General features: G+C 42.6%; 1 protein-coding gene across 3 annotated transcripts in view; it reads right to left on the bottom strand.

Moving 5' to 3' along the window:
- DTNB (dystrobrevin beta) overlaps window positions 1-21,880 on the bottom strand; it is a 192,731-nt gene extending 170,851 nt beyond the window's left edge. Inside the window, exons 1-3 of one of the 3 annotated variants that reach the window (XM_061350227.1) lie at window positions 21,717-21,880; window positions 20,933-21,011; window positions 3,509-3,576 (exon numbers count right to left, since the gene is read on the bottom strand). In XM_061350227.1, the coding sequence (XP_061206211.1) occupies window positions 3,509-3,575 (67 nt within the window). In that variant the 5' untranslated portion in view covers window position 3,576; window positions 20,933-21,011; window positions 21,717-21,880. Of the gene's footprint in view, window positions 1-3,508; window positions 3,577-6,331; window positions 6,423-20,932; window positions 21,012-21,716 lie in introns of those variants that run through there. The other 2 variants (XM_061350228.1, XM_061350226.1) reach the window with 2 other exon arrangements.
- Window positions 21,881-26,557: the final 4,677 nt, after the last annotated feature.

The following is a 26,557-nucleotide window of genomic DNA, read 5'->3' as shown; positions in this document are numbered from 1 at the left end:
CACTGCAGACCCATCAGGAACATGCTTTTGGTTTCCTAAAGAGATTCAGATCAGGTAAGCAGCAGAAGAAATGGCATAAAAGAAAAACATATCTTCACCAACAAACTCCCTCTTCAAGATGTGTGTTATACCTTTGAAGAATGACACATTGCAGAAGAGGTGAATGCTATTACCTGTCACCAGCCTGTACCACACCTACCAGTTCCAGCAACTACTCTGAGCGTTGCAAACATGAGGAATTTCAGAAAGTTATGTTAACTCTCTGACAAACAGACCCGTGTTCCTTCTAAACTGACTAGAGATGATAAATTATGTGGGGATGATAAATGACACTGGTTTAAAGTCCAGTATTGTTCATTTTAATTTGGAAGGAGCCAACAAGTCAATCCCATTAATCATAAACCAAAATGCCTTTTAAATGGCTCACATCTCAACAGCGTCAGTGGCTGTGACCTACAATCAATGTATCTGAGGTGTAGACTGAAATTATCCACGCGCACATGGGCAATGGCATTGATGCACGTGGCTCCTGTGCCTCTTGTATTCCCACTGGAATGCCCAGAAGCAGGATCTGTGGCAGTCTGTCCTTCCCTCAAAAGCCAGAGCCTCAATGAATGGAGAACTGAGAAGCAGGGATAACCGACTTGAAGAATTCAGACTTTTAAAAGGTACCTAAAAAACCCCACAAACCCACAACCTCCCAAAGAAGATACCAGATTAGTGTACTGGGGGGGGGAGTGTGTCTTGCTCAAAGGTGTTAACTTACTCCCTCCTACATCCTGAATTCAGAAACCAACTTGCAAATACCAAATTTGAATTACCTTTATGTATTCACCCACTGACTCACTGATGCAAATTTAAGAAAGTATTCCTGTCTTTGAGATATTTCACTGCAATTTCAGAAACACAACACGAAAGCATCTGCACAATGCCAAAGCATCAGCTTGTTCTTAGAGACCTAGGTACTGTGTCTCTAAAGAAATGTACAAGGATTATCCATTTTCATTTCTGATGCAGAAGGGGAGGTGAAAAGGCTCTCAAGACCAGTGAAGAGGCTGACCAGATTCCAAAGGCTCCCCACAACAGATGACCTAAGAGTGGCACTAGACTAGCTAACATTCAAGATATGTACTGCTTGACAGTATGGTACAACAAACCTAAGTGGATTACTTTCCAGTATCATCTTTAGAAAACTAGTCTCAGGTATATTGCAGGAAAGTACTTGGCCAGGTAACACAAGCTGGAGTATTCAGATCCAAGGCTACACAAAGTAGGTAATTTTGTGTTTTCTATGCAACATTCTTTCAGAGCTCTCAGTTAGGGTGCATACTTCTGTCTTTCAAACCACAGAAGGCATTTTCAGAGACCATGAGACTTCACAAAATGCTTAGTCTATATATGTATACAAAACACATGTATATTTATACATATATAAAAGGTCATTTAACAACTACAAGCAAAACCAAAAAGTCACCCATCTTCTGTTCTTGTCTGCCTGTATCACATTACCACAAAAGCTTCAAGAAGGTCTTTCTTCTAAACTATCTGAAGATGAAGTGGGGTCTGTTTTCAAGACAATCTATGCAGCTCAGAATCACAGAATGGTGGAGGCTGGAAAGAATGGAGAGAATGGCTGGGCCAGGCTAAAGATCAACATCCCAAGCTCAGGCAGGACCAGCTACAGCAATCTGCCCAAGACTGTATTTAGTTAAGTTTTGAATATCTGCAACAACACAGACTCCACAACTTCACTCAGCAACCTCTCCCAGTAAAAATGTTTGTTCTCATGGTAGATGGTATTTGCTGTTTCAGTTTGTGCCCACTGCCTGGTACTCTGCCACTGGGCTGAGAAAAGTCCAGCTCCATCTTCTTTATACCCTTCCATAAGGTAAACTCGGTATGTTTTCTACACTTCAGAGAAATTGAACAGCTTGCACAGAATTCTTGCCCATCAGACCACTCCGTAAGTACTGCAAAACCAACACACCCATCCCTGTGGGTAGCATGGCCAGTGTGGGTGAATGCCAAGGTCTACTCTTGTCTTGCATGAAGAATTATCTGAACACTTGAGCAAATTTGTATGTTGAGCAGCAACAAATGGTCACTGAAAGCATTGATTTTACACATCACACATCTCTGTGTATGAAGCTCACCTAGAAAGGCAAACATTTATGTGTCTACTTGACAGTGAGATACTCCACCACAGGACAGGTGAAGCTTGAAGCCCTTAGATTTCTCATACTGATATGCTGAAGAGCCTCACAGAGAAAGGTGATTCAGAATGTCTGTGCACCAGCACTTTCCCTGATAGTGAACAGCAAGACCACAGCTGCAAAGATACCTTGTATAAAGATAATCAGAAGAATTCAGAATATTTTTGATGATTTAGCCTAAGCTAAAAACTAGCAAGTCAATCTGCACTAAATGACCACAAGATGACTAGAACACTTGAAAGTGATGAGACAACTGTCAAACACTGAGGCATCATTCAAAGCATTTCCAGTGGAGAAGTACTATTGTCATTTTAAAACATTCTGATAAGGTTTCCCAGGATATCACACGCAATTCAGTCACCTTTGCTCAAGTAAAACTGAACAAAGGCAGAGAAGAAGGGGAGAGAAGGTGTACAGCAGGCAGACCACAGGAGCTCACTTCTGCCATATGTTGAGCAAGCCCAAAGGGACCCGGCTATGAACTCAAACACAGAACAAGCTGCAAAGCTGGGGAGAAATACTATCCAAGACTGCTCTCACATGACAGGAAGCAGATATAAATTAGCCAGGAATGAAACTGTTCCTGAAATTATAAGCCGCTTATAACCACAGTAAGAATGTTACTCTGGAATTCCTTCAATAAAAGAGCATGAATATATTATTGGCTTAAGACAGACCTTCACCAGCCTATAACTGGGACTACAGGACACACTTGCCTAACTTTGTGTTTAGTTCAGTCCTGTGTTCCCATAGGAAGGTAAAATAACACAATGCCTTGCAAACATACAGCCTTTAACATCTAACTGCACATATCTTCATAAAAGGCTATGTCTCATTCCTTTAAATTATAGTATCTCTGGACAGGCATTTGATATTTGTAACAATGATAGCTTCTTCTTCAGAGAATGTGCCTGTGCAAAAAACAACCCCCCAAACCCCTCAAACTGTTCCTCTCCCATGTCAAGCCAGCATTGTGGTGCCTTTCTTATTTTTAAGTTAAAAGGCGATCTTCCTGTTATCATTAATTATTTTAATAGTTGCCCGCAAACTTTAGATATTGCCATATACGAGGAATGTGAATATTCCTTAAAGAAGGAGCATCACAAAACCTAGTAATGAATTTGTGACCCACCTCATTTTCTCCTCCTGAGCAGCACCCAGGAGCATCCAGGATACTTTTCACTAGATGAGGCAATGGTGTTGTAGAAATAAGATGCAAATGAACTGTTAAAACTATCAAAGTGAAGCTCTCAGTAAAGAATAAATGATATTATATCTTCACATTTCTTACTTACTCATTTCCATGAACAGCTGTCTCTTCTCTGCCATTGTCCTCCTCCTCTTCCCACTCTCCTCAATCATTCTGAAGACAAAAATGGCAAACACTGTTTGTGCTACAATTTCTATTACAAGAGCAACTTACTGTGAACAACATTATTTTATCCCTCAACTGAAACAGTTTGATTATATTTGGTAAATTAAACACCAGCAGTTAGACATCTCTTCATAACAACTGTATTCCATAAGGGAGAGGTACGCTTCAGACTTAACAATACCTTTTAAAGAGGTGCACAGCACAGGAAACGTTAATTCTAGACATTTTATTTTATAATCTTCAGTTTGCAAAACTCACAGCACATACATATGTATATGTATACATATGTATATCAGTATCATGTAAAGAATTCATTTGTGTTCAAAGAGATTTTGTTTGCAAAACATAAAGTAAGCAAGACCTTTCCAAGAGCAGTCAAGGCAATGGAGACTTTGGTGTTCAGAAGGAGAAAGCATATGGCATTCCGGCCCTGGCTGACAGATTCACAATGCTCCTCTTTCCTGCCCAGGGTTTTTGTGGGGATGTTGGTTCTGGGGGTGTGGGGTTCTGTTGTCTTTAAACAAAAACCTGTATGAATTCTTTTACCTTTGAAACCTGGAGTGCCAGCTCAAATTGTATTTGTTGGAGAAGAAAAGATCTTAAATATAATTAAGGTGGAAAGAAAAAAAACCCCGTAGAGTTTGGTCACAAAGGCCTCCTTATGAGGAAAACAGAATAAAGAAGGGACAGCAACATAGTGGAACTTACACCCCAAGGTAAGAAGGCTCAAGGACAATTTAGTACCTCTCACGGCTTACTTCACTATAGTCTTAATGGCAGATGCTAATTTCAGTCAACTCCAGTGGGGAAAAAAAAAAGGAACTTAATTCAGTATCAGTGTAAAATTCCACTTAAAACTACTACAATATATTATTCTTTTGGCACCAGATTCACCAACTCATTCAGTATGTTTTTTAAAGGTTTTTAAAAAAGGGTGGAGAGGGGGCAAAACCCACCAAACACTCATTCTACAATTACAGCAGGAAACTAGTCAGCTCACCCTCATGCAATGTGGCAGTACAGATTTCATTAGGCTTAAATGTCAACCAAGGGAAAGAAAGTCATGTTTTGGCACTTAATATACACTCTGTGATTAACAGTTTCTATCAGCAGTTGTCCATTGCCTGCTAATTATTCCCTTGTGAAGATATCTCAACACATTAATCTCAAAAGCTACCAAAAGCCTTATTCCTTAACTGTTCATAAAAGGAAACTAAGGGTATGGCTGCATAAAGTAATCTGCAAATATATTTCATGTCCTTATTTTCTCCTATGTTAGAAAACCATACACTCTGAACAAACATGCTTCTGCGTTTTATATTTTACATGGATAAACCTCAATGGCAATTTTGCAGATATGTAAAAGCTGGATTTTTTTTCCAGCTTCCTCAAATTCATTTAAAATTAAACAAATATAGCCAAATAGAGTGTCTTATCTTCTTAAACAAGGTTCTTCACAATGCATTATCTCGAGCTGTACTTCGCTGCAAACTGCAGCAGGTGTTCAAAGAGCCGGGCATGGGGAAATTGCCTGTGTGATTCATGCTGTTCTCTCACAAGTTCCAGTTATCCTCATACACTGGCCCAAGGCAAAGAGTTTCTGGAACTACTGTTCTCTTTGTTTCCTCATCACGTAAGACATGCCTGTGTCATCTTGAAGGATGCCAGAGACTGTATGAACTTTATTTCAAGTGCTAGCACCCTCTAAATTTCACAACAGATGGATTCCAAGGGGTAGATTCGTTATTTGAGCTTTTAAGTTGTCTTTAGTAAAGTCTTTTTTATCAAGACATATAGGACAATGGCACCTGAATCTTCTGCAGCACCAAAAAAAAACCAAACAAAAAAACCCCACCAAAAAAAACAGTACTACTCTATCTCCTTGTCCTTGGGCTTTGGGTGCATGCATCCCTCATCCCACCTGCCTAACCCTCTGCTTCCAAACCAGTCTCATCTCTCTGCAAAGCTGGAACTAGCCCTTGTGATGTTCAACAGCTGGGGAACCTGCCTCGCACCAGAGAAGCAAAACAGAGTGATACTAGAGACACCATAACCATCATTTCTTCTAGCAATTACCTTCCAAAGCCCATGGAGTCCAGCCAAACCCACAAGAGCAGCCACCTACTGCGCCTTCACCTTCACAGCAGGCACAAAGATGCGATATGTTTTTTCTTGCTGGTTGGTAGCACAATGTCCAGTGTTCCCATTCCCCACTACCACTCGAGAAGGTGGGCAAGTAGCACAAGACAGGGCTAAGGAAAGGCCTGAAGGCAGCAGTGAAGCAGGATATGGATATATGCCTACATATATACAACATACCTACAGCAATCAAGCGGTAGGTATATTTTATTATACATATAATACTGTACATTAAGGGCTGCACTGCTGTCCAGTAACATACATCTAAAGTCATGATATTACCATGACATCAATCTCTTTCCCTACAGACAGATTATGCCTTGCAGGTGTCAGGATTTGAGTGTTTTTTAGAGGTCATCCAAGCTGCATGGACTGCAGTTATAGAACACTATCATACATAATTCACAGCTAAGTTAGGCTGACCAAGATATATACTTTAATTTTTTTTTAGTGGCTAGCAATACCCTTCATGCTCTCTGCAAAGCAAATGGGTGAATTATCTGTTCAGCAGTGTCCTTGAAATGAGATCTGAATAAGCAAACTGGTCTCTCCATGATTAGGAAGTGCTGCAGGGACACAACAACACAGGCACAGCCTGACTGACCCATAGCTGAGGAATTGTCTTGTACAGATTTTTCAGGCATGGTCTCAGGAGAATCATGTCCTAAGGAATGCTGTCTCAGGACCTCCCCGAGTCTCTTGCCTTTCCTGAAAGGAGCAAAAGATTGGAAATTTTCATTAGGTGAACAGCTCAATAGTCAGGTACCTGCCCATAAAAAAAAAAAGATAAAGATAAAAACCAAAATCACTATGCAGATTTCCAAGCTCTCACGGCTGATCCTTTCCAGCTATTATCTGAGAAGCAGTAAACATCTAAGAAATGATCTTTCTGGGCCAGAGTTACACATTCTGAAGACTAATGGTCTGAGTGGAGAGAGAAGAGACAAGATGCAGGTATTTGGAAAAGTTGTAGAAATTACATTAGTCATATGAGATCTATTGGAATAATTCATGATCCCGATATTAAAGCCTGAACAATCAGACATAGAAGGGTCCCTTTACTGATGAAGCTCGGAAGAAGGAAGATGTAAAGTCTATATTCACCTTTGCACTTTAAATCTATCTCAAGTTCAAATGAGGAATGAGCTTGAACAAGAGTAACTGCAGTTTTGCTGAGGATGGAAATCGCAGTTCCCAAAGGAAAACAGGAAAGGTAAACTGCAGTTTGTTCTGCACTGCGCTTTGGTTGGTTTTGTTAGCTTGAAGGGGGTGGGGGTGTTGGTTTGGGGTTTTGGTGGGGATTTTTTTGCTGGGATTTTTTTTGGTTTTGTTTTTTTTTTTGGCTGGTTGTAAATTGTTGTGTTGTTTCATTGGTGGTTTTTTAAACATTTGTAGCATAATGCATGAGCAAAGTGCCAAGAAATACACATGGATTGAAATGACAAGGCAGCCAAAAGTTCTCAAGATGGACACTCACCTTAAAATGGACATGTGGAGGAAAAGCACTCAAATATATTTAGGTAGCGACAAAAGACAACATGAATGCACTGGGGATTCTCCAGTATCACACAACATGTTCAAACACATTGTTCCATTCCATTTTATCCTTCACGCTTTGTGATGAGCTGCTTCTGAACACCTGGTATCTACTCCATCATTCCTCAAACTCCGACAGATCCACAATCCCTGGGATAAGGAGTACGCATGGACCAACATCTGTCTGGGAGAACAGTGATGCATTTCTGTTCTGTCTTTAGTGTATGCTACCACTTTAGTATGTGCTAACTATATAGCATATGCTATAAAATCATGCTATGCTGAAGAAGACCCAAACCCATGCCTACAGTAACCATGCACTATATTGCTACAAAAAGGACAGCAGCAACATGCATCTAGAATGTTGTCATTTACACTGCAACAGAAGAAATTCCTTATACATCAAAAAACCATCAAAACAGCAACTTTGGACCTGAAAATTTCTGTAACAGGAACCCAGATCAAGTTTGTTGGACTTGAGTTATAAGAAGAATTCAGATAAAATGCTAAAGAGGGATTCAGAAGAAGCAGCATGCTTGGTCACACTTAAAAGCCTAAATTACCTTATTGCTATGTTCTACTAAGAGAATAACAGCACACTGCTGAGCCCAATCCAGCTTGCCAAGGCAGTATCATGCCTGCAAAAGGAACCCAAAGCAGATGCACAGGGAAGAAGACAAAGGATTTGGAAAACACACACAGAAACCTCCTAAGGACTTCCTTCAAAGTTCCTAAAGTTTGCTGTGCCAGGACATCCTGAGCCAAAGTGATTCTCTGTGTTTAGTAACCATAACCAGCCTTTTCCCCCCACAAGGCTGTGTTTGTCTCCCCTTACTGCCCATAAACTTCTGACACTCAACAACACCTTACAGCAAGAACTCCCAAGTGTGAAACCCGCAGATCAAAAAGTAGCCTCCGTCTTCCTACCAGATTCACAAACCTCACACTTCGTCTATCGAGAGGTACAGAACAGTCAGTCACTATCCACCCTCTCCATGATATTCATGACTTTATACATCTCCAACCTACCTCCTCCCTAGCTCCTTGTCTTCCACACTGAGAGACCATAACTTTTGTTATCATGCCTTGTACCGAACACTCCCTGTGCTCCTGTGAGCCCAAATCAACACAGGCATGTCAAGAAAACTGAGCAGCCAAGGGAAGGTCAAATGAAGGGGGGTTGACTACAGTAATTAACGTGTATGTAAGTAGGAAAAGCCTTCTCCATTCAGATAACCACAACAGTGATCAGGAGGTGACATGTAAAGATCGACAGTGGATGGCAGCGTTGCACAGGAATGACAGGCCATGAACAGCAGTGCAGGACACACAGGAGGACATTATTTGACTTTGGCAAACTGAGAAACGAGAAGTAGGGATCAAAAGCACTGCAGAAAGCAGAAAAAAACCCCAGTTTTCCCAAAATAAAGACATTTTGAATTGAAACTTTCCTCTACCACATGAACACAGTAATAAAATGCATTGAATTTCTCTGTGCCTTTCGGAACATGTAGCTACATGTCGTCTGAAGGTGCAAATACCAACAAACACTAGAACTTGGAGATGAAGAGCCCATGCAAGAATCAATACAGGTTCAAAAGATGAAATTAAAAGGGAGTCTTGATATAAAACTACCCTAAGCATTAATCAGACTTTCACAAAAACAACAGTAAACACTGCATCTTAGTGCGTATATTTGAAGGGGAACAGCCAAGACTGAAAGGGAAATGTTAAACCCTAACCTCAGCGTTTCTCTCAGCACAGTCTTAAACTGCATACACAAATACCAAAGCTACCAGGCAGCATTCTGTGGTTTGGCCATAGTACAACATGCTCAACCTCCATCAAGTCTGAGGTTTTCTAATGTTAGACAGTACGATTGTTTCCGACAGACCAGGCCTAATGATTTCTCATTTTTTCCCTTACACTTCCTGCCTTCTAATCCTCTAAGTGCCTTAAGGGTAAAGTTTATCAAAAGAGCCTACACATTAAGATATCACAACTTGGGATTAGTAGTGTTTAATTAAAGAATTTGCTCCCTTCCTTCCCTCACTCTAAATTGCCACCGAACCTCAGAAAAACTACACAGGCAAGTGAGGTTCCCTGAAGGTCCTTGCAGCGAAGGAAGTCTCAGTTGCCAGCAGAGACAGTTCAACTTCTTGAAAGTCAAGTACTTTGAAATCCAGATAATATTTCCTGCTATTTGTATAAAGCTAGAAATCAAACACGTCTGAATTTCACAAAAAACTCTAAGATCATTTCTAACTATGTTCAGACTTACCATACTTTAATTCTTCTGCAAAAGCTGGATTCTGCTTTAAAGGTCAGGGTTAAAACCAAGTCCTTGTGCAGGATCAAGAAACCCATAACAATCCATTCTGCACTCTTGGAAATGTATACATGTGTGAGGTTTGTTTATTTTAAATGAAAACGTAAGAATGGCCATACTGTGCCAGACCAGAATGGGGTGCCTCATCATCTTTCTGCTGCTTTTAGACTCGTAACTGATCAGCTCCAATGTTACACTTTCTCCTGCCTCCACACCCATTTCTGCATTGGATGAGACATGAACAATCCACAGATACCATCCCCTTCCTAGGCAGAAGAATCTGGAGACTTAACTGTTGCTTGCACACAGACCACTCATGTTAGGTCTTTATCACCTTCTACTACCTCTTTGCTACTTCATCATCTGCTTTCAGAAATGAAGGAGACACAGGACAGAGCATTCAGTACCACTGCTTTAGAGGGCAGCAATAACAAGATTCTTGTCTTCTTTTTTAAGATATGCTTTACAGTCTTAACAGAACATAAAGAAAATAATATTCAAAATTAATATTAATTTCATAAATTATCTTTATTATTTCATATATCACGTATTTTAATATATTTTTAAGAATATTAAGTTTGGGGGGTTTTTTTGGACATAACTGAGCATTGGTCTGAAGCTTGCACAGAACTACACAAAGTAATGGGACACTATTCCCAAGGGACATTTAGGAGTGGATGTATAAACCTAGGACTGTTTCTCCTCCCCCTCACTCCCTTATTTGCGTAACTTCACATGCCTCTACTCTGCCCAGAAAAAGGAGATGAAATTCAACTGCTAACAGATTCCTTCTAAACTTCTTAACAACTGGCCTGCATTCTTAACACAATTTCCTTCAGCACACACTTTACTGTTCACCTCCCGTTACCATGTGTGATTATACCCTGCTGTTCATGATAGCAAGAGAGTTAACCTGGGAACCATATGACTACAAGGTCACACTGTATTGATCTCTGACACCTCAGCTGTATTTGTCTTCTGCCCCCAAATGTAACCTTACTCTTAAGAGTAGAAAGTTGCATTTTCTTACCTCTACCCTACACTGAGGCATTCTTAGCAATAAGATAATGTGTTAGTCTGGTTTTGTTTAGCTTCCCCTTTCCTCACTCCAAATTAGAAATCTTTATTGTGTGATAGAAACCAAATCTACTTTCTCTCTCACTGCTAAAAAGAAACAGAAATCATGGGCAAAGTAAATACGGTACAACCGAGTAACAAGAAAAAAATCAGAGATCTACAGATTGCCTACATGCTGAGTGAGACCAGAAGATCTTCAAACCATACAGAATTGGTGCACGTATAAATAATGGATTAACAACACTAGAATTAGACATAGGAAAAAAAACTTCACTACGAGAGTAGTAAGACACGTAAGACACTGTCACAGGGTGCCCAGAGAAGCTGTGGCTGCCCCATCGCTGGCAGTGCTCAAGGCCAGGTTGGATGGGGCTTGGAGCAACCTGGTCTAGTGGAAGGTGTCCCTGCCTGTGGCAGGAGGCTGTAACTGGATGAGCTTTAAGGTCTCTTTCAACAAACACCATTCTGTGATTCTATGGTTCTCTGAATTTAATTCTTTAGCTTTAATAACTCCCAATTCAACCAAAGGCTGAAACTTCCAGTGCTTAAAGAAATATGCCTAAACACAAATGATCTGTATTGGCACCAGTCCCTTTAGAGGGGAAAACCTAAAATCTGATAAAGGTGTGAGCTGCCCACGTTTCATGATGAACATCCTGTTTTGCTAGTCTCGCAAAAGCAGTATCACTGGATAACTTACTCTGCTTCCACTGATGCTGATGCGACAATGAAGCTACATGGTCAGTCCTGGGTGATTTCTATGGGTATTTGTTCCTCAAAAAGCTTTTTGTAACCTTTGGCAATCTGGAGAGGACACTTGCACTCTGACAGCTTTTGGTTCGCTTAAGGATAGGACTAGGAGTAGGCTGAACCCACTGTGTTTTTTCCTTAAAGGCTGTTAAAACCAAATGCAGTTGAATTTTCATGCCAGAGCCAGTATCTTCTGGCTGGATGTCTCCCAAAGTTCCAATGATTCTTGTAAGTGTGGGGAGCTGGAAGTAAAAGTTCCACATGTTTTGGTTTTCACATCAGTTCTTGCTCTGACCACAGGGGCTAAATTTACACTCACCACCTAAGGCAAAAGTACAGAAAACTTGCAACAGAGTGCTCAAGTGCTCTGCTCGAGTCTGATGCGATGAAGTACAGAATTTCCTCCCTGCAGCGACAGAACAGTGCTTGACTTTATAGTAAGGATGGTGTTGCATATTCCACAGAATATGGTCTGCTTTAAGAGGCAGCAACTTTAAGAAAGAAAACCTGAAGTCAGTAAGATGAGCCCAGTATTGGCAAAGAGTTTAGCTTTTACATGCCAGGGAAGTGGGTACAGGTACTAACACCAACTGCAGCCTTTGGGTCTGAAGTCAAGTATGCTCAAGCTGAAATCAGAAACCAAAGTGTAAGACTTGAAGCAACTTCTGCAGCCAGCACCTGACACTGTACAGTTGCACTTGCTTCTTAAATTTTAGATACTCCAAGTAAGCCACAAGCTGCTCTAATTTCAGCCAGTCAGAGGCTGAGGCTGTTGGAAGTTATTGAGACGTGGTAGCATTATAATGATGATTTACTCATACATAACTGTATGTACCTGTATGTCTACATTCATATATAAAAAAGGGTTGGTTTTTTTTTTTTACTGTAATGAGAAGACTGGCCTAAAATCCCATGGAGATTCTAGCTCAAGATGACTATTATTTAAATGTATTTAAATTCATAATATTGAGAATCAGCAGGGAATTATCTGCACTGCAATAAAATACTAGAGAAACACAGTTTCATTATTGTTTGACATTTCCCTTTATCCATTCACCTTTTTCTTTCAGTAGGTCCAATAACCCTGTTCTGTTGCCTCATGGGCAACCTTTGTGACAGTTAGCCTGACAGTCAATTCATAAATTCCTTACCAATAAACATGGAGAATTCTACAGTAAGTCACCATCCAAAATATCTTCAATAGCACCAGAAGCACAGCCATTTTTCTTAACTTTGCTCAAGTTCTTTCTTTTCCTATTTATATTCCATTCTTCTGTTTCACAGTTCTTCCTCTTCCTTACCTTTAAAAGCTCCCTCCCACACCACACACATGCATTATACATGTACTCCTGGCTGCACAAAATCTGACATACAAATAAGAAGTAGAACCTGACATCTGTTTTCCCCTTGACTTGCTGTAATGGGCTCAGCCAGGATGCCTCTGGACCACCTGTTTCTGCGGTTTCTGGTTGCACTTGTAGCTTATGTGCAAATGGTAATGTGAGCAAACCCTGCTGATGGTTGTCAGGCCAATACTACAGGACCTATCTTAAAAGGTTTCGCTCTTCTTGGAGCTCATCAGCTGTAGGTAACGGCCTAAAGAAGCAGCTTTTCCTTTCAAATCTAAGGGAGGGAGACAGACTGTGTATTTATTTCAGCTAACAGAGCAGACCTTGTGATCTTGCCCTAACTATAGCCACCATTTAAGGAGTCACACATCTGTCCTTCCCTAACTGCTATTGTATTGACTTCCTACTCCCTCAGAGACTATAAAGTGAAATTTCATTGTTTGGGTTCCATCTCTGCAATTTCAGGTGCTTCCTCACTGCTTTTTTATTACTCTAATTCAGTCACTAAATAGGTTAATTAACTAGGGAGTTGTTTGGCTTTTTTTTTTTTGCTTTAAGTCAATTTTTTGTATTTCCACCTTTAAGATAAACTCCAAAGCAATTTGGATCTTCATGATTTGATAACCATTTCCAGAAAACCACTGAAATGCAGCCTCATCAGCCAAACAGAAGGTGGTCACAGAAATACAAGGTAACTTATGAATTATCAAATTTGAGTTCAGATTCTTGATGCTGTATTTCACTAGCAGAAATAATATTTCTGATCGTTATTACCGATAATGTGTTGATGTGAGGGTAAAATTGTGCTTATACCTATTTATGTCCAGAAATAACTTGTAATTAAAAATAAAACAATCAGACTACCAGTCTGGGTAATATACTGATCTTAAACATACTCGATACTCAGTGAAGGAAGTTTTGTAACTTTCTGCTGGTTTTCCAGTGAGAAGGAACCCATCTTCATGGGTGCTTTACAGAAAAGCTTTCACTCCTTGTCAGTTCATTCACTTGTAAAAATTTGAATGAATCTGTCATTGGGATGAAGATACTGAATAAAACTTCAGGGCACATCTGTACTTGCAGAAACATTACTACTGTCACATCTGTTTTAGCACTTCAGGCATTTGTTTTGGGTTTCTAAACTCGTATGCCTTCAGCTGTCATTTGATTTAAACAATTTTAAGCAATTTCTAAACCATCATAAAAGATTTGATGGAGTATAACAACAATCTTAGATTTCAGTAAAAAGATGCTGAAGTATTTTTACTTTTCCTTAAGAACTTGAACAAAAAACTTCCAGAGATTTCATCCCCTAATCTCTCTATTCAAAATATCTGATGCCATCTTATTCCTTTGTTCTTCATCCTTTCTTGGTTCACATTCCAATATCTCTTTTAACAGCAGTCAAACATGAATATATGTAATTGATGAAAAGTATTCCTGCATTCCCCTATGTCTCTTACTAGGAAAACGAAAACAACCTAGAAGTGATTTTTTTGGGGATACATCTAACACACTTAGACCAAAACCCAGGAAGACAAAAAGACAAGCCTGTTATACTTACACAAGTAGACTGGTAACATCTTCTTTTAACGATATTCTAAACATTTCTGATAATTCTCCTAGTTTAACTTAACATTTCAAACTGCTTGCATCACTGTATGGAGTAAAAAATTGAAGCATAAATAATTGTACACAAAAGTAGTAAAAATACTTTAAAATGTTACTTCTGCATCTACAGCAACAGGAGCAACAGAGCATCTTTGAGAAAGAAAATGCATTTCCTAGTGGCACGATTTCCCAAAAACTTCAAGGGCTCTTACAGATTTTTAAGAGAAAGCTTTCTTACAAGTATTGGACTTGACTTGTAAAGATCTTATGGAAGCATTCAAAACTGACTTCAGTCTAGGAGAAGGGCATGAGGGAAAAAACAACCCCACTAGACTAAGACCAAGAGAATGGATTATAACTTTCCAGTGAAATTCTATACAAATCAATGGTTTGTTGGGTTTTTTTTAATAAATACAGTGGACTATAATACTCTTACAGAAGATTCTGCAAAAATATGCACATATTATACAGTAAACTATCTTGAAAACGAATGGCAATCAAGAAGTTATGGAAAAAAAAAAAAATGGTACCCCCAAGAACTAAACATTTCCCTACTGCACACCTTGCCGCTTCTGCTTAAACTGTAAGACATTTGTTGTGTTTGTACAGCACTGCACACAGCCACACACTCTCAGGCAGTCCTTATTTCTTTAATTTCCTGATACAGAAAACAATCTTGGCACTTGTCTAAGCCCCAGTGCAAGACCAGCAATCTTATCTTCCCAGCTAGTAAGAAACCAATAAAGAATTTACTAGATACAAGTTAAACAAAGATGGAACAAGTAACAATATTTAACCATGGTTTTCTTTCAAAACTTTCAAGAGCTTTTAACACTATTTTACAGAGAAGCTCCACATTACCTCAAGACAAAACAGAAAAAATTCAAGTAGAGCTCCAAAGCACCTGAGTTACTGTAACCCCACAGGATTTCACTTCAGGTATGCAACTGTTTAATGCCCAGATCAGAAGGAAATCCCTGACCCAAAGAGTTTATGGCTCAGGTGTGATAATACAGAGGGGCTGGTGAGACCAACAGCAGGCACTGCTGTCCAGCAACCCACTTCTTGTGAAGTTTAATCACAAAACCAAAGAGAGCTTTAAAAGAATACTACAAGGTATTGTTTTAGGTACATAGCAATATATATCTATTTTTAGTAAACAGGAAACTGTGAAGAATGAGAAACAAAAAACCTTGCAAGCTATTAGGGACAATATTGTGTGTTTAAACACGTACTGCACCATCAGATCTGGTTTTCAGCAAACTAAAGAGAGTATGCACAGAAGTCCGGATAAGCAGTACCTAAAACACAAAAACACTTTTCTTGAATAACTGGAGAGCTATAACAAACTCTTACTTTCCTTTACTGACCAAAAGCCTGAGGAGCAGAAATGGGTTTTTACAACCTGCACTGTTGATTTTGAAGCTCAAGTTAGGAGTAATGTCTATACATAACGTCTACCACAAGCCTGCAAACGAGCAAAGTTAGTAGTTAAAACTCTTTTTCCTTAAATATTGCAATGTTAATGTTAGATAAATGAAATATTACACCAGGACTTTCAAGCAATTAAAATCTGTAAATATATTAATTAGCAGCTTACCTCTCCCCCTCAGGAAGGGAAGACTCATCTTCTTTCTAACACTGGAGAGGGTTATCTGTGCAATCTGTGCTTCCCAGCTCTTCCAGTGTGAATTTTACAATCCTCTTTTTAGCAATTTTAATCTGCAAGTTCCCAGAACTGCTTACCAGCACACAAGAGAGATTCCTAAAATTGCCCCTTCACCAAAATGGAATACTTATTAGGAAGTGGTTTGGATTACAATTTTGCCCTTTTCTCCATTAACCTAGACTAACAGATGGAGCAGGAACAGTACAAGGACTGAACCACCATCAGGGCAACACACATACATGAACACTGAAAGAATGCAAACTAATGCATATCTCAAGCTGGCAAGTAACAGTACAGAGCATAAACACTGCTTTCCTCCCAAATCAGCCACACCAGAAGAATACCATTTTCAGTACCTTTTATCACCTCTAGATTCCTATCACTTGCTACCATCTTTACCAAGCAATAGTAATCCACACAAGACCTTCCCTTTCTGCCTTGCTTCAGATGTCATCACATTAGATGAAAAGTTTTAGCACATCAGAAAAAGTTCACAGGCTGCTCCTTTGGCACACCTGCAGAGATGGTAAATTCCAGTCAAAGGGATCGTGACAAACACTTGGAAACATGAGCTGCTTCCACGATCACAAGTGAATGGGGGGGGGGGAAGAAACATACCCAATTTTAATTCTTTACATAACGATGGTTTTATTGCCTATATTAATTTAAAATGTAAACTTCACAGTCTACAAAGTTATTTTATTTATTAAGTTAGACATTATTAAAAGGCTGTGAGTACAGAATAAGGACTTTACGTATACCTGCCATTTGCTGCACCCAATGGGAAAGTGAACACATACATAGTCCCAGGCAGCCTTAACTTTGTCTGAACTGCCAGAAACAAACAATACCTTCTTCAGAAATTTGGCTGTACCCAAAATAGTTGTCAAAACCACTGGTGCCTCCCTACTGCCCCAGTATTTCCTTTGATGTGATCATTCTATGAAACATAAATAAAAGAGTAACAGTAATTAAAAGATAAGATCCCATAAGCACTGCAAAAAATAACATAAATAAACAACCTCAAAGAATACTGTTGTGCTTGTCACCTGGATTCTGCCTGTCCCTAAGGCACCTCTCTCCCTGGAGATAACACTTCCATGCCTGCACAGCCAGGCTGTTCAACTGTTAAGCCTCTCAACACTTGCAGGCTTGCCATCTGGAAAAGTATTACGAAAACCAAACCCAAACTATACTGTGGTCGCATCCATAGGTAACCAGGGAAAGAAACATTTCATGTGTGTACTTTATAGCACACCTACTTCCAACTAATTTGCTGTCTGCTCTGCTATACAACCTGTAGGATCACAATCACACAGCAAGTTAAATGATACTACTACCCAGTCCATTTTTCTTATTGTTTGCTGTTGCCATAAGTTTCTTATCAAAGTCTGTTCTGCTGTTATAACTGACTTACAAGCAGTAACACAGAACACATTACAGTAGAACTGGAAACTTCACTCCTTCCCTGCCTCCCATTTAACTGCTCTTTGCAAACTATATTCCATAAAATCCCTTCTAGAATATTCAGTCCTGCTCTACATGGTCTACTATAGCTGTTGCCATCTGTAACATGTGCATAACTGACAGCTACTTTTCTGATCAACTGTAATTCAACGTTCCAAATCTCTGATCAACTGTGGACACAAGTGTAATGTTTTCTTTCTTTAAGAAAGGAAGAGTAAAATAAGCCAAGTGTAAAATCTTAATTCATCAAATCAATCAAATGGTAAGACATTCTTAGCATCGTCTTCTGTAAAGCTAAGAGCTTTTCTCCCTTACCTTTGTCACTTTCCCCATGTTTAGGGACTAGGCTCTTTCCCCATTTGTGTTATAGCAGAATACCCTCTTCACTCCTTCATTTCTTAAATGAAGTAAAAAAACTGCACTTCAAAGCAGCAAGACTCAAAGACTAAAAAACAACTCACACTTGCAGGCAGACAGTAACTACTTAGAGTTATTGAGATTTTAAGTGTTTTGTAACTAGAGTACACACTTTACATATCCAATTGTCCTAAAATTCACCTCCATTGGTGCAAGTATTTTTATAAATATGTATTACTTTAGCACAGCTAAGTAGTTTAAATACTTTCATTCTTTCCAGTAGCCCTTGAAAGCCACAGGAATGGTAAAGGCCCATGAAACCATTTAAGTTTAGCCACAGTTTACTGGTAAAAACCTGTTTAAACACTAAACCAAATATACACAATACAATCACAATTTCTTTTCCCTGATAGTCAAGAGAAAAAAAAGGGGAAAAAAAATTAACCTGATACAAACATTGTGAATTCAAACCCTTATCACCAGATAACCTAACCCTGAAACCAGTAAAAGAAAGAAGCATAGATAGATAACAGTCAGAGAATGAGACTGTGCTGTGTGTGGAATGCTGAAAGCCAGCCCTTCACACCTGCTGGGGAACTGTCATTGTGACTCCCAGGTGATGCATTCTGTAACTACAGGGCAGTGTCTCCACACTACCATGTCTGAGCTAAGAGAATTATTTACTTTTCCTTTCAAAAGGAGACCTAGTGAATTATTTGCAAAAAGTGCTGTATTTGAATACATCAGCTGGGTTCTGTGGAAGCCTGTAACAGATCAGGCAGATGATGCCAGGCCCTCCGAAGCACGCAGCCAAAGTACAGGCTGGTTAATGAAACAACTAATCCCAGAGTCCTTGGTTTAAACCTCAAGACTTCACTTTCTCCCTCTTCCAAACCTGTCAGCTGGCAGAACTAACAATAGGTAACACACAGCCATGGCTACAGAGAACTGTAGTTATTACTCCTAATGCCACCCTTTGGTACTGGTACATAATATAATTAAACTGATGGAAAAATTGTGCCTTTATGATAATGCAAAAGCTCTTGCCCTTTGCACTACAGCTTCTTCTGAAGTTTTCTATACCATTCATCGCTTCTTAAAATTCATATTAATATTCAAACATGTAGGTTCTGTGATAAACCAGATGCCTGAATGTACTGGCTGCAACACAGTGTATAAAGGAATTTATCATTCTAAAATAACCAGTGAAAACGCAGCAACTTTGAGACAATTCATCACAAGAACTTTAATGAACAATGAGGGGGGTGTCATAAGGTGCTTACACAGAGGTCTGCTGGATGTGCCCTCATAAATGTGAGCTCATGTAACAAGTAGTCAAACTGGCATCTCAAACACCAAAGCAGGGAGCAACCTTCTTAGTGCTGAGCTCAGTAGTAGATTGGGAATATATCAAACAGCCTCAAAACAAAGATAAGAATCTCGTGTATGATAATGACACAAAGCAGAAACCCACAGGGTTCAATCAGGACAATATGCTGAAGGCAGTGACCTAAGCAAGCTACCTCTGGAGCAGAATCCTGGTCCGACAAAACCACAGCAAGAATTTAAGGATCAAGGGAATGATGTTGCTGGAAACATGACATGAATTGACTAATCTGGAAAAGAACTTCAGAAAAGACTGTACCACTCTCCATGGAGAGCCTCTGCAAAGTGCCCATGTTCTGGGGAGAGGAATTACTGCTCACTGTCCCTTACACTGCTAGTGATTAATTCTACTCTCCCCCATCCCCAAAAAGGAAGTCCTCACATCAGTAGGAGGTCTGCTCTTTTATCTAAACTCCCCATGAATCCAAAATACTCTTTGGAGAAGAGGAAACGCAAAAAAGCAACAGCCTTAAAGCAATGCTTTTGGGTTACCACATTTCCTTTGGGTGTACTTCATGATACTACCCAGGAGACTCTGGATATATACTTACCAAGGAAAAGAAAGTGGGAAGAAAAAAAACCCCAATTCTTCAATCCAGCATTTGCCAGCTTTTAAAACCTGAGACTTCTGCCTTTTTGAACTACTGGTTCAGGCATATGGAGTGTTTTGTCACTGGGCAGCCACACCAAACAGAGCATCATAGAATCACAGAATGGTTTGGCTTGGAAAGGACATTAAAGCTCATATAGTTCCAACCCCTGCACAGGCAGGGAAACCTTCCAGTAGACCAGACTGCTCAAAGCCCCATCCAACCTGGCCTTGAACACTGCCAGGGATGGGGCAGCCACAGCTTCTCTGAACAACCTGGGCCAGTGCCTCACCTTCTTCCTAGTATCTAATCTAAATCACCCCTCTGTCGCTTCAAAGCCATTCCCCCTTGTCCTGTCCCTACAGGTCCTTGCCAAAAGCACCTCTCCAATTTCTTATCAGACCCTTAAAGCACTGGAAGCTGCTCTAAGGTCTCCCTGGAGCCTTCTCTTCTCCACGCTGAACAAGCCCAGCTCTGTCATCCTGTCTCCACAGCAGAGGAGCTCCAGGCCCCAGAGCATCTTTGTGGCCCTCAGTCAATACAGTCAGCTTTAGGAACCACAGTAAGAAAAGAAAACCAACAGTACAAAGCATTTAGAAGGCAGTAACGCACAACTATAGACCAAATTCTAACTTTAACAATTCAAATCTATTAGGCACATTCTATCAAGCAGCACAGAAACAACTTTCAAAGTATCCTTGTGCTATCCAGCCCATTCTCAGTGGCTTACCAAGCCCTCTAAAAGAAGAAAGTACTTTGCTGATGTGCTACCACCAGTGAGATTCCCCTAGGTCTCCAAAAGAATATCCACCAGCTTCACCATCCCCAGCTGAGGGATCTGTTGCACAAGAATGTCATTGTGTGGGGTTTTTTAAATACAAGATTGCACCTCACATGGGAATATTTTTACATGTGCAATACTTCACATAAACTGCAGTAATCACTACTTCATACCAAAAGTTTGTCATAAATGAAAGAGTTTCAACATCAGTTATGCAAGTGTGAGAAACAGGCATCTGAAATCGGTTAGATAATATAAGTTTTTAAGCTCAATACCCAAGGCAGTCACAACAGATCACATTACCTGGATTACACTGAGAAGTCTCTCAGGGCAACTTCCACTTTCCTGGGCTCAGTTCCTTCTTCAAACATTTAAAGACAATCTAAAAAGATAGGGAGGGAGAGAGAAATAAAAACTGAGTTGGGTTGGGGGGGTTTCATCGATAAAGCCGTGTTTTTACACAGGAAAATAACATCTACCCTTGCTATTTTGCAGTTACAGCTATGATTATGCTACATTTACCCTCATTGCGTATCCTCTTAATTACACAGAAAAGAAGCCCGCAGATTCTGCGTCTACGCGAGCATCTGCCTGCTCCAAGACGAGCCGTGAGGCGCAGCCAGCATCGTTCGGGCGCCAGGACTCTCCCGCTGCCAGCCAACAGCCTCCCCATGGGGAGCTGCGGCGCGGAGCCTGGGGCAGGTAAATCCGCGGGGCTCTCTCCAAGGTATCCAGGGCCCGCTTAGGAGTGTCAGCTCTCCTCTATCCCAGGCCTCCCGCAGGGCGCTCGCTCGGCACTTCCTCTGCGCCAGGCCCGGAGACCGGCAAGCCCCGCTACCGCACCCGCAGCTCCTGGGGCTGACGCGAGGGGCTCTAGCTTGCGCTACCGCCAGGACTTCGCAGGCAGGAGGGGCGCGCTCCGGGCCTGCCTGCCCGCCGGTCCCTGCAACCTGCCCGGTTAGCGGCGGAACAGGGCACCCTCCGCCCTGAAGGGCCCCGTACCCTTCCACCCCGCAGGCGGTAGCGGTGCTCGCAGAGGGCCCGCCTGCCCCCGCCAGCGCCTGCCTGCGTCCCGCCAAGCACGCACCTCTCCCGGGGGCGGCGATCGGGGTGGGGGTCCCGGGACTGCCCAGTCTCGGTTCGCCGCTCGCCGCCACGCCGCCGGCTCTGCGGGCACGGGTGGCCAAACGTCTCAGCCTCCCTACTCCAACGGTCCCCGGCCGCCTCGCACCGCCCAGCCAATCCGAGCACGCCTCCGCGAGGGCGCGCGCACTCTCTCCAATCTGAGACCGTAACCGCCTCACCCCCACCATCTCTCTCAACCAATCAGCTGACCCTCCTATCCCCTCCCGCTCCCTGCGACACCGCCCGGCCGCCAATCACGAGGCAGACTCTTCTCCACCGGCGGCGGCGGACGTGCGTGCGTGCGCGCGCTCCCTCCGCGCGCTCCCCGTGTCCCTCAGCCAATCGGTGGCTAAAGCCCGCGCGCGCTCCCCTTGCGCCGACGAGCCCCTCGGAGCGCTCGCGCTTTCCAGCCAATCAGCGGCCAGCACCGCCTCGCGCGCTCCCGTGGCCGCCCCAGCGCGCGGCGCCGGCTTCTCCGCGCGTTTCTTGTTTCCCGCGCAGGGCGCAGGCGCAGCACCCGCAGCTGAGGGGACGGGAGCGGGGTCGGGGTATGCTGCCGGGTCCGGGGCCCCCCTGCGGTGCCTCTAGAGCTGCGTGGAGCGAGGAGGCGGCTTCTTAACGGCGTTTTAGTGCCGGGAGCCCGAGAGCGACCTGCAGTGGGACAGGGAGAAGCCCGGCACGGGTGGGCTGTGGTAGAGCGCTCATGGCGCTGCTGCGACCGTGGAAAGGCAAGCGCAGAGTGTGTTTGTATACATACATATATATATATATATAGGTATCAAGCCCCACAGAGCCAGTCGTTGCAGTACTCCCATGTTCTGAGCTGTGGTCACAGGAGCATTGGCAAGTTTCAGGACCAGGCTGGGCCCTGCCTGATCAGAAAAGCCTCAGGGGGTGAGGTTAGGGTGCAGGACAGAACCTTCAGCAGTGAGCACACAGCCAGCCCCTCAGCAGCCATCACCATGGATGGCAGTCTGCAGGCTCCTGTGCTGGGGGTCAGACACTGGTGTAGTGCCTTGGGTCGTGCTGTGGCTGTACCTTCAACAGCCATCATCCCTGTTTGGGAGGGCCTGGAACTGTGCACTTCAAGAATGTGTCACTTGCACACCAGGGGAGTCTTCCGAAAGCACCCTGCTGTGTCTTCCAGCATTCTCCAACAAAGGAATGGCAAATTTTTCACATGACAATCTCCTCTGCTCCATTCTTTGACCATCTGTGTCAGGCTGGATGATGCTATTGCATAGCAATCAGCTACGTTACAGCTTGGCTTGCTGGCAACCAGGCGTAGTACAAACAGTCACAGCAGTGTTTTCTGAGGAGGGTTGGAGAGGACAGGCATCTGTTCCAGGCTGTGCGTGCGGTCTTCTGATCGGTCTCCCTGTGTGGAAATGCCATGGTTCCTTCTGCAAAACGTTTTCTGTGCCTGTAGGAAAGAAATGGGATTCTTAGAGTGTATGTGGAGAGGAGGGACTACTAACATTTTGCATGTGTGGGAGGGAGATACTTTGTCACGAGGGAACAGGAAAATGAGAGGAAAAAAGCCCTGCTTAGATGTTCTAGCTAGTGCTGTGTTAGTGTTTATTCTGAGCTATACATGTGCACATGATAGTAAGTGTTCTTTCTTGAATCCTGGAGTCAGGCCCAGTAGCGGCACTGGAACCAGATTAGGCAGAGGTGGCGTGGAGAGTTTTTCTGCTGGCTGCATCTATAGTAGTAAATTAAGTAGCAGCAGTATGTAGGCATTGGCACTGGAATTTGGTTGTCTGTATGTATGAGCTTCAGCCCAATTAACTATCCTTCCAAACATGGAATCGTAGAATCACAGAATCCTAGAATCCCATGTTGGAAGGGACTTCAAGGACCGTGTGGTCCAACCTTTCTAGGCAAAACATGATCTAGACTAGATGTCCCAGCACCCTATGGAGTCAAATCCTGTGTCCAATGCTGTAGAGTCCACCACGTCCCTGGGGAGATTATTCCAGTGTCTGGTTGTTATCATTGTGAAAAATGTTCCTCTTGTGTCCAGTCAGAATTTCCCAGGAGTAACTTGGGAATCTCCATCTTGTTTGTAGCCATCATTTAAATACTGGAACAAGGGGATAAGGTCTGCCCTGAGCCTTCTCTTCTCCAGGCTGAGCAAGCCCAGCTCTATCAGCCATTCCTCACATGGCTGCCCAGTGCTCGGATCATCTTTGTGGCCCTTCTTTAGACCCTCTCCAGCCTGTCCACATCGTTTTTGTATAGTGGGGACCAAAACTGAACACAATTCACACAGGTGTGGCCTGACAAGTGCCAAGTAGAGTGAGATGATGACTACTTTATCTCTGCTGGTGATGCCCTTCTTGATGTTCCCCAGCATCCTGTTGGCTTTCTTTGCTGCATCTGCACGCTGTTCGCTCATTGAGCTTGTTGTCCCATGGTCTGGGCATCTTGTGTGGGATAGGGGCCATTCCTGCTCAGCAGTGTGGGTAGAATCACCATTTTGTGCAGTCTGTGCCATGCAGTCTCATGCCTGTGAATAACCCTCGGGCAGGTTTCACACACTAGTCTAATCGCAGCTGCTGAACTGATATGGAGTGTCTTATCTGAGGGGTTTTGCACAGGGATCATAACATCTCCTTGAATCACAATCTTTGCAGCTTTTCCTTGGACTGATGCTAGTCAATCCAGGTCTTTCTTATACCCAGGAGCCCAGAACTGATTCCACCAGCTGTGATCAGCCAGTGCTCAGAGGGAAGGATTGCTTCCCTCACTCTGCTTAACACAGCCTGGGACACTGCTGACCAATCTGTCCGCAGGGAATGCTGCTGGCCACCAGGACCCAGGTCCTTTTCTCTCATGCTGTCTTCCAGCCAGTAGCCCAACAGCTCATACTGATACATGGGGTTGTTCTTCCTTTGAACTTGATGAGGTTCTTCTATGCCCATTTTTCCAGCCTGTCAAGGTCCCTGTAAGTGGTGGCACAATCATCTGGAGGCTCCCCCACTCTCCCAATTCTGTATCTTCTGCAGACTTGCTGAGGTTGCACACAGTCCCCTCAGCCTTATCAGTAATGGAGATATCAAACAGCTGGACCCAGTTCCAAGCTTGGGGAACACCATTAATGACTGGCCTCCAGCAGGACTGTGCCACTGATTACAAACCACTGAGCTTGGCAGTTCAGCCAGTGTCCCACCCACCTCACTGCCCCCTCACCAAGTTGGTACTTCACCAGTTTCTCTGAGAATGTTATGGGAAAGAACTTGAAAAGCTGTGCTAAAGTCCAGGGAAACATCCACTGCTCTTCCCTCATCATAGATGACTAGCAGGTGGATCATTTCCCTGCTGGGATGTTTGCCAGGCATGACTTTGTGTTCACTGCCTACTACTAATCACCTTCTTGCCCTTCATGTGTTTTCAGATGGCTGTATCTGCCTTGCCCTGATGATAGAAGTGATATTTGCTTTTGCCCAGCTTTCAGGAACATCCCCGAGTCACCGTGATCTTTCGAACATAGCTGGGAACGGCTTCCAATGGCACAGCTGGCTCCCTCTCTTCCTGAGTGGGCACCAGCTCCCAGCTGAGGCAGAACAGACTGTTCATTTCTAAGGGCTGCGGGTTGCTCAGAGTAAATAGGACAATATGGTCACACTAGCATGTACTTAGTCCCTTGGCTTCAAACCTTCCCTTGACAAAGGGGAAACCAAGCCTGGGCTATGACCCAAATCAAAGTCACTGCCTGAGAGGGGAGATTAATGGACATGATTTTCACAAAACCCTTCCCATTCCCATGCAGTCTTGCAGTACAGTTGCCTTCAAGATGCCAACATCATCTGCCCAGTATTGCTCCATTCTAGGTCACAGCCTCTCCAAGCTATTCCAAGGGAAGAAAAAAAAGGAAAGGAGGAACTGCAGCAGCAGCACACATGCTGTTTATGCAGCTACAGCAAAAGAGCAGCTGAAAGTGTGCAGAGAGGGTACTTCCTTGTGTAGAGCATGTTGATGTAGTCTCAAGAAAATGAGCTGAGAGTATTCATAGTGCATGTGAGGGGGTCTTGTGTTGCAGAGGTACAAGGGCTAAAGCAACTGCTGTCACACTTCAGAGTACCCCAGCTGATATGCTGGGTGGGATCTTGGCCTTAGAACACTATGGACACAAAGCATTTTCTTCTGCTTCACCTGGAGTTGAAGAACCACTTTTTAACGTGGATTGGAGAGAAATTATTCCACTATATGTGATAAAAATGTAAGCACTTGAAGGGCTAGATAGGGGTCCCTCATGTGGGACTTTGGTGAATAAAGAGACATTTAGATGCCTGCATGTTCTTTGTGAATCTAGCACCCTAAGTTAATACCATCTGGGTTTATATAGCACCGGGGGTTTATATTATCTAACTTGAGAAACCTAAAAATGAGATAAAAATCTGATCCCAACACCCTGGAATCCTTCACAGTCAAGTGAATAACCCTGGACAGCAATTTGTATAACCTGCCATAAGCACCTCTTTTAAAGTGACAGGACTCGCCCTCTGAATTCTGTCTTCATTGAGTGTAGGGGAAATTGTAACTTGTTCAGATTTAAACATATAAATTAAAGATGCTGAAAATAAGGCTAATGAATACCATTTTGTGTTTTGGGCATAGTATCAGTGCACCCCACAGCCTCACCCTTACAGCTGGCAATATCTAAAGGAGTGCAGCAGGTACTGTCATGGCTTCCTGAAGTGAGAGAAGCTCAATCAGCATCCCTTTTTTCCTTGCTGTTTTGAATTTCAACATCAACCACCTGCAATTAATTTAAGTGCTTTCTAAAACGTTGCACAG

The sequence above is a fragment of the Neopsephotus bourkii genome, unplaced genomic scaffold (assembly GCF_033783945.1).
Source record: "Neopsephotus bourkii isolate Nb327-2 ecotype Australia unplaced genomic scaffold, CSIRO-AGI_Nbou_v1 NB_481, whole genome shotgun sequence".
NCBI classification, from domain to species: domain Eukaryota; kingdom Metazoa; phylum Chordata; class Aves; order Psittaciformes; family Psittacidae; genus Neopsephotus; species Neopsephotus bourkii.
Note: the sequence above shows the minus strand (reverse complement) of the source record. Positions and strands in the feature narration are given on the sequence as shown.